At 37.8% G+C, this 8831-nt stretch overlaps 1 protein-coding gene across 6 annotated transcripts; it reads right to left on the reverse strand.

Moving 5' to 3' along the window:
* Positions 1 to 2313: 2313 nt before the first annotated feature.
* On the reverse strand, positions 2314 to 8606 carry EPGN (epithelial mitogen). 6 transcript variants are annotated; one of them, XM_061145210.1, is made up of 5 exons: positions 8526 to 8606; positions 7934 to 7996; positions 5223 to 5343; positions 4245 to 4271; positions 2314 to 2368 (listed from the first exon to the last, which is right to left on the reverse strand). In XM_061145210.1, exons 1-5 carry the CDS (start codon positions 8566 to 8568, stop codon positions 2314 to 2316), a joined length of 309 nt encoding a protein of 102 aa, XP_061001193.1. In that variant the 5' UTR covers positions 8569 to 8606. The 6 variants fall into 6 exon arrangements, with proteins under 6 accessions (XP_061001193.1, XP_061001190.1, XP_061001188.1 ...); XM_061145207.1 differs by having other exon boundaries at positions 7907 to 7996; XM_061145205.1 differs by having other exon boundaries at positions 4119 to 4271; positions 7907 to 7996.
* Positions 8607 to 8831: the final 225 nt, after the last annotated feature.

Consider the following 8831-nt stretch of genomic DNA (forward strand, 5'->3'; position numbering starts at 1 on the left):
TCAAAGAAGCCAGAAATATGTTCTCATTTCTTTCTTAAATGACCCACCACACCTAATAGCTGAAAATGTAGTTCTGATACCAGATCTTCACTGGTAGGCTTCTTTTCAGGGAAGGTCTTATTTCATATAGGCAAAAGCAGAAAATGAAAGATTTGCAGAACATCTTATACCTGTTCCTACTGAAGACCTGCTTACAAATGTAAATATTGCCATAAGAATACCAGGGATTCCTTCCTGGAAAATGAACTCTAGGAGTTATATGAGCACAAGATTCCTTTGCATGACAGATCATAAACAGATGGCTTCTCCGGAGCCACTCTCTAAATTTCCATATTTTCTCACTGGGTGGATTTTATAATGTTAATGCATACTCTTCCAGAGGTGAAAAAAAGTGAACCTCTGTTGGTTTTCTGCTTTGATCTACTTTTTGGTTTGGCATCTTGGGAATTTTAATTTCTTGTTCAATATCAATCCAGTTATGTATACATTTTAGAAATACTTATAGACAGCAAATATTTGTAACTTTTTAGTTTATCACCTCTCCAGAGACTTTAGTCTTACTTCCTCTCTCTTTTCATCAGGAGGCAGTCCTTAATTAAGCTTTATTGTTGCTTCCTGGACTCTCCCCAGCTTTTTAACACCTCTTTGAAATGCTCAGGAAGAGTAGTCATTGGGAGGAACCTTTACCTCCCTCCTCCTTGGGGTGACGTAACCTCTGCATACTTTGTGAGATCATGCAGAAAGTGCTGCCCTGCAATCCATCTGCATTAAATTCCTTCTGAAGGAAAAACAAACTGAGCAAGTGAAATGCCTTCCACTCAAAGGAAAGCAGATGGTAGTTTTATTTAGAAGTGAATGAAAAGTCACAACTTGATGTAAGAGAAGCCATTACTACTAGGCTTCCATTGTAAGAAAATTCACCTTTGACCCCCTTTTTAACCCATGCCATGATCAAAATATTTTGCTTATCTATTCCACAATGGAAAAAAAAAAAATGTCCATAGTCTTAGGTCGAATCTAAAAGAAACACGGTAGATAGTATTCTTTAATTTCATGCTTCACTTCCTTTAAGAACAAATTCTTAAATTATTATTTTAACAACCAAACACTAAAATATACACCAAAGATGATAGCCAGTGGTGTATTTCAGGGTGAGGGGTGAGACTAGGGGCAGAGATGGAGTTGAGAATAATCACACTTGCAACACACATGTGGAAAATTTTCTCCCTTCTCTCAGTATCAAATTTTAGTGCTAGAAAGGCCTTGTGGAAAATAACATGAAAGCCCAAAGAAATTAAGGGGCCTAGGATTATTTGAATTAGGTGGAAGAATAATGATTAAACAGGTAGGACCGTAATTCTCAAATTGTTATTTCTACCAATGTTCCATTTTCTCCACGTATAAATCTTCTATCAGGTATCCAGAAATGGTAAAGAAAGTTTCCACATGCTCTTGGTTGGTGAAAATGTCTGGTTCTTCAGTTTCTATTTCAGAGTCAATTGTAGAATTGTATTCATTAGTAGAATTTTAGAATTTCAGTCCAAATAGTCACCAGGTAATTCCACTAACAATAGGAGAAAGTGATGAACATAAGCATTTGAGGACTAGTGAGTCGAGCACAAAATTTTATAATCCATGCAGGAACAAAAATGTCTTGCCTATTCAAGACTCAATATCCAGGTAAGTTTTCAGTCATCAGAAACTCTTTAGCTTATTCCATATTTCACAGTGTTGTCACAAGCTTGGGATGATTTATGTTTGCCTTGGACATTCCATTTTCTTTTCTCTAGCTTAGACTTCAGTCACATGTTTGGGTCACCGGAGGTGCCATAACACTAATCTCATCCGAGTAGTTGACATCACATTCTTTTAGACACCATGAAAGCAGCATGTTTCAGATTTGGTCCATAGAGCTGTGGTCCAGAATCCTGGTAGCAAGCATAGTGAAGAACCCAAGCGTGGCCTTGCTTAGGCTGACTGCACGGTTGATAATTACTGTCCTGAGAATTCACATCTGACATAGTCAGAAGTGTAAAACTCAACATCCCACAGGGAGAGCAAAAACCACACAGAAGCAGCAAACCCAGAGTAGGACTGTGAACTCGACTTCTCTCACTGTAGCTTGTTCCCTTGGCTCACATGGCACTTTAACGATGACAGAGTCTTAAGGACCAACGTTGAAATTTATTCTCTCATTTCACCACGATCCCAACTTTCTAGTCAGCTTGGGAAGTTTTGTTGTTTCGCCTGAAGATTTCCGTTTGGGGCCCACTGATTTACACCAATGCCTCATGAGAACTTCTTACAAAGGCTTCACAGGGGTCTTCCTTCGGAACAGATATTGTAAGGTGATTTCAATTTTAGATACCTAAAACAGAGCATTGGTTTGCATGTGAATTTGACTGCCGTTTGTGTGGCTTATTGAGAATTATGTAAATGCTCTGGTATAACAGTTGCACCTGGTGTCCCACCTGTACCCCCTTTACCATCCCCATCCCCCCCAGCAGCTGTGGGTATTAATAAGGCTCATGTGCTGTGCTTCATCGCTCACTTGTGTCCCATCTCTGTGACCTTATGGACTGTAGCCCGCCAGGGTCCTCTGTCCATGGGGATTCTCCAGGCAAGAATACTAGAGTGGGTTGCCATGCCCTCCTCCAGGAGATCTTCCCAACCCAGGGATCGAACCCAGGTCTCCTGAATTGCAGGAGTATTCTTTACTTTCTGAGCCACCAGGGAAGCCCAAGAATTATGGAGTGGGTAGCCTATCCCTTCTCCAGGGGATCTTCCCGACCCAGGAATTGAACCAGGGTCTTCTGCATTGCAGATGGATTCTTTACCAGCTGAGGCTTCCAAGGAAGCCCATAATAAGGTTCACAGCACCATCCTTCTTTAGAGGACTGTCCTCAGCCGAGAGAGGATTTTGCCTGAAGATTTCTGGGAGATTCCAAGGCCCTGTCCCTTACCCCACCAGGAGCATTCTGACATCCAAACCTGATGACAGTGGGTGCTAAAACCGAGCTCCCTCACCTCCTTGGGTTGGGTCAGAGATACCATTCATGTTCTAGGTCTCCCTGTGGAATCAGGCTGAGGACAGATTTCAGCTAAAGCTGCATCTTTGCTTCCCTTCCCCTCTGCTCTAGCTTTCCTACTTCATTACGAGTTTAAGCTTTGAGCAGTCCCTTGACCAACCACTCACTCAAGAATCTGTTTCATAGTTCTTCTAGGGAACTTGACCTCGGGCAGCTGTCTCATTTACAGTAAAAGGTCTTACTTCCTTTTCTTTGTTTTTTCTTTCTTGATCTCTTATGCAGCTGATTTAACAGATTTTGTATCAATCGATCCACAATTGATCTAACAAATTTCACTCTAAGGTGCGATTATTAAGAAAACATTTTTTTATGTTGTATAATAATTTTTGGTCATTTTAAATATGACAACTTAGTTAACAGAGTACAGAAAAAGAAATGTATTTTTACTTTTCTTTAATGTATGTCATCTCTATTTTTTGGCTTTTCCTTATATGTGGCTTTTAGGTAAAATTACCAGTGTGGAAAGGCCAGAAATAATAATTAATACATGAGTAATTTATACTTAGTGGATCAAACTTGTCTTCTTTAGCTTTTAGCAGTAGGCAGTATCTCCTGAATGTACTCTCAGTTGATGTCTGAGAAGAAAATGGCCCAAGTTTGTTACACACTTTCATTAATTTAATACTTACATTTCGATGTGTCCATTCAACAGATATTTACTGAGCACATATGGTATGCCAAACATGGTACTCAGCACTTCATATAGTTGTGCACAGGACACATTTAATCTTCACCCTTGTGGACTGACTGTCCTACTCATTTATTACTTGATGTAGGCAGACAGAGATGAGGATGAAGGGAAATTGTAAATTAGAGCTATCCTACTGCAACTGCAGGTAAATCTTTACCTCTTGTCTGGGTTTATGAGATGAGGCATCAAAACAAATATGCAGGAACTTGCCAGATTTACAGTCATATTTTCACTAGACAATTATATATGTCAATGCTTGGTACATTGTAGGGGCTCAGTAAATGTTTGTTAAATGAATGAGTATCTAGTAACTTCATAATTTGTTTTTTTTTTCTTACCTCTTTCTTATGTAGCAGTAAAAAATAACAAGAAAACCACTTAATAGTAATCCAACGCCAATCCCAATTGCGATGTATTTTTCATAAGAATCCACAGCATATGAAGTTAAGGTCAAATGCTCACACCTTTCTCCAGTATAACCAGTAAAACACCTTTTAAAAAAAGAAAAAAATGTATAATGTTAAAATTCATGATGATAGAAACCCATATGACTGATTTCAAAGAATGAAAACAATTAAATAAAAATGATTTAAATTAAAGAGGCAAATACCAAATGAAAGTTGATCTATTAAAGAAGAAGCCATGCATTTTGCACTAATTATTTGATTAAAACCCTGTATTAATATAGCTTCCCTCATTGGTAGAAGAGAAAGGTAGGACACCTCCATGAGTTGACCTAGAAAATTGTTAACCTACTTTTTCATAAGAGGATGCTGAGTAAATCAATGGTCATAAACAGTATCTCAGTTGATCTAGAACTTTATATTCCTGAAGTATTTTTGCTATAGTTTCATTTTATCCTATAATCAACTCATAGAAACTTAGAAACGTCTTTGCATGTTGTTGAAAGCTGGTTTGGGATTCCCTGGTGTCTCAGATGGTAAAGAATCTGCCTGTAATGTAGGAGACCCAGGTTCAATCCCTGGGCCAGGAAGATTCCCTGGAGAAGGAAATGGCAACCCACTCCAGTGTTCTAGCCCAGAGAATCTCATGGACAGAGGAGCCTGGTGGGCTATACTCTATGGGGTTGCAAAGAGTTGGACATGACTGAGCAACTAACATTTTCACTTTTCAAAAGTTGTTTTGGAGTCAGTAGTTTTGAGGTGTGGCATGAGCTTCTGCATTTCTAACAAGCTCCCAGGTTACACAGATGCTTCTAATCTAGGAACCATACTTTTAAGTAGTGAGAATTAGGTAGGTTAGAAAAAGACTCCTTCGATATTCAAATACAAAGAGAATTGGTGAATCATGTTCAGATCATGTACCTTTTTTACTGGGTAAGATAGAGGTGTATAGAAGTGTACCATATGAAACACCATGTGAAAGGAGGCATACATTCTCCTTCTCCCATCTCTAGGACTTGGGAAGTTCTTTGCAATTACCTGCAGATGGCTTTCTCCAACTCATGGTGGAATGCACAGACACCATTGATGCAGTAACTATGGTGGTCTTCCAGGCAGGGATGTGAGAACTTCAAGGCTATGGGTACTTCTGTGTAGTCAGCTAGAAAAAGGAGATACTATATTAACAGATGAAGTAGGTCACGCTTTCATAGTAGATTCGTAACACATATACAAAAAGGCCTTTCATTTTAAGAATATTCTTTGAGTGCTCTGCCATTTGAACTATCAATTCATTCCTTTGGCAGGTTATATATACAAAGGTTAGGTTAATATCATCTAGACATATTAATAAGCTAGGTGGTGGAGGTGGACTGATTATCATGCTGTTCTTTAGAAATTTCATTATAAGATATAGATACAAGTCTGCCAAAAGGTGGCAGCATTGATTCTAGTCAGTTTGGTATCTTAAACAAGGCTTCCCAAATGTATCCTGGATGCTAATAAATATAGAAGCTTTCATATACCTGAGAAGTAAGCACTTAGGGAGATGTGGATATATACTTGTGAGATAATGAATTTGATTTCTCTTCACTCCCTAGAGGAGTGAGATGAGAATCTGCTCTTGCTCTTCTGGGGACGTTAAGTAGCTAATGGAAAGGGAATTGTTTCCATAACTGATCTCAGAAGAGGTATTGTTATGACCTGTATATGAAGCCAGAAATAATTTATGACTCAGGCTTAACATAGCTAAGACAATGCCTTTGGATGTTAATTAAAAATTTTACTCAATTAAGAGGCATTATGAGAGTGTAGGAAAAGCCATAGAGTTGGAATTAGAAAACCTGGGTTTTGATTTCTAGCTCTTAGACTATTCAGATGACCACACTTGGTAAAACTTTTGCGGTCAAGTGTCCAGAAGCCTTTTTATGGGAAACTTCCCTTTGGGAAGCTGTACTGTGGCAAAACACATATATTTCAGAATGGTTGGTTATCTTTCATTCCTTGATGTATTAAAGACATACACCTATGCTGTTCTTGAAGTTTATGCAGTGGGAATGACATTTGGGTAAAATGGCATAATTTTAGTGTAGTTTAATATTTGATTCTTAAATTCTTCTCAAGCAGAATTAGTGGCATTTTATTTTTGTCATTGTTGTGAATAAACATCATATGTCCTCAACGTATAACTTCATTTTGGTTGAGAACACACAACAGTACCTTAAAATTCATATTCATTTTGTTAAATGTAGCATAGTAAATCTAATTTCTCACCTTGATCATTAACTCTAAGGCAGTAAGAACTTCCCATTATAAACTGTACTAGGTTTTTCCTACTTCAATATTAACTAAGTTCAATTAACCAAGCCTGAATCAGGACTTACTGGAAAATGTGAGAACTGAAAGAAGACATTTTTAAAGAGAGAGTAGACTAGAGACTTATATCTTTCCCCTAAGGACAAGAATATTCATTATAACTTCACAAAAATTTTCCTGAGGTACTGGATTCAGACTTTTTAGATTAAACAATAAGCAGGAAACTAGAATTCCCCCATCAAGAACGCAAAGGAAGACTACTGAAGTGATATATTCAATCCCTTTTCTTTCCATTATTATTGCCTGTAACTTGGAGACTATTGACTGACAGTTCACTATTAGGGAAGAAAAACAGTGGTGATGGGCAGACTGTTACGACACTGAGAGGAAACTGTACTTCTTTAATTTCAACAGTGTTATCTTCCAACAAGAATGCTTTCTCTTTGTTTAAAGTCTCAGAGGCATGAAGAATTTAGCTAAAAGTTATTCTAAAAGCCACACATTTTGTTTTTCAAATTAATATATGCTCAAAAATTCAAATGGGTAAAGTATTTTAAGGAAGTTTTTTAAAATTTAAAATTATTGGTGAAATGAAGAATACTTAAATATTACTATCTTTCATATTCACAAACAAAGTATCTGACTTCATCTTCTTTTATTTGCCGGGCTCTGAGAGCAAGATATGGTGTTTGTAAATCACAAAGTCCATCTTCCCATCAGGGGGTGATATATGATTTGCCTGAGAATCACAGCCATCTGATACACAGGTCTTGGCAGATAACAAGCTTCCTAAATTCACCTCTAAGAGTTCAAAGAGTTTGGAAACATGCTGATGCTCAACAATGGCCAGAAACTGTTTTAATAACAATAATAAAATATGTCATCACCATCAACAACAAAAATTGGGTCCAAGTGGTTGGGAAATACAGCGTACACTAAAACAACAAAAAACCCCAAAGACACACAAGAGAAAGACGTTTCCAAAGATTAGAGAAAGTGGATTAAGGCTTCATCTGCTTGCCAGAATTTTTTTGGCTGCAAAAGCTCATAATCACAGAGCAAACTATTGTTACTCATCGAGAGTGCCAAAATGGGGACAAATGGCCTTTAGACATGCCTGGGTTACTGGGAACTCGGCAGGAATCAGGTAGAAAGTGTGGCAGGTTTCACATCCAGGACTGTAACTGAAGACAACTTTCTCTCCTCTGCTCCGCTTCCTCCTTTTAAAAAGACGATTCTTTGCGACATATTTAACCTGTCACTTCCATTTCACAATGTCCCAATACAAGATTGTCTAATAATAAGATATATGTTTAAAAATTTCCAATGTTGCTTTTATCACAATCCAAATTTCGCTCAAACATTAAAAGAAAAAGTCACTTGAAATACAAAAGTGGGAAGAAAAATACCTTCTGTTTTGTTAACTGTCCAGTTACTCTGCGGGGTTGTGACTGGGGGGCTGACAGTCCTGGCTGCCTCTCCCATCAGCGCTGTCATTGCTGTGTGAAGGAGGGGAAAGGCATCTTTAGCAGGCGAGCCTCCTTCTACGTACAAGCAACAGATCAAAAGTTATTCTGTCTATTCCCACATCTGTTCTATTTTTAATTCATCTACATTTGAGATCTATAACCTACTAACGGCAGTTTTCTGAGTTTCTCATGCATATCAATTCCATTCACTACATTACAGCTAGAAAATAGAAACCCACTAATTGTTAAAAGAAAATGAACACATTTATAAACTCAATCACAAGGATACTATCATATGGTAGTTAAAGTGTCTCAACTGCTCTTCAGTTGTATAGAACAAACAATATAGAGATCTCAGAAAAAAGGTATCAAAATATATTAAGAGAGGAATGTGTCAAAACATTACATAAGAAACTAAATGAATCCACGGATTCCTTGCTTGGATCTTTGTCATAAAGAACAACTGCTAAAAGCCAACTTCTCACTCATACAGAGAAAGCAAATCCTGTTCACATTTTACAATGACACAACATTAACACAGTAAAAAGAAATGACCTACCATTGATCAAGAGATAGACTGATATTGGAACCCCGAAATCCATTTCCTGCACTTGGTATTAGTATCTTGCTCTTATCCTCCTAGACGGATGGGTGGAAGGTTTTTATTGAGCTCTCTCAGAGGCTTTCTTGCATTTATATTTCATGAAGCGTCATCTGGCAGTTCTTAGCAATCAAAAAAATATGTCCTTCTGGCAGCAGCATGAAGCCTTGGGGCGTTCATGCACTTGTTTAGGATACCTGTGTTATCTGGTAGTGTGATCAAGTTTTTCTTTTGAAACACTGGTTTCCTGTTACCTGTGGGCAT

This window comes from Dama dama, chromosome 6 (assembly GCF_033118175.1).
Source record: "Dama dama isolate Ldn47 chromosome 6, ASM3311817v1, whole genome shotgun sequence".
Classification (NCBI taxonomy): domain Eukaryota; kingdom Metazoa; phylum Chordata; class Mammalia; order Artiodactyla; family Cervidae; genus Dama; species Dama dama.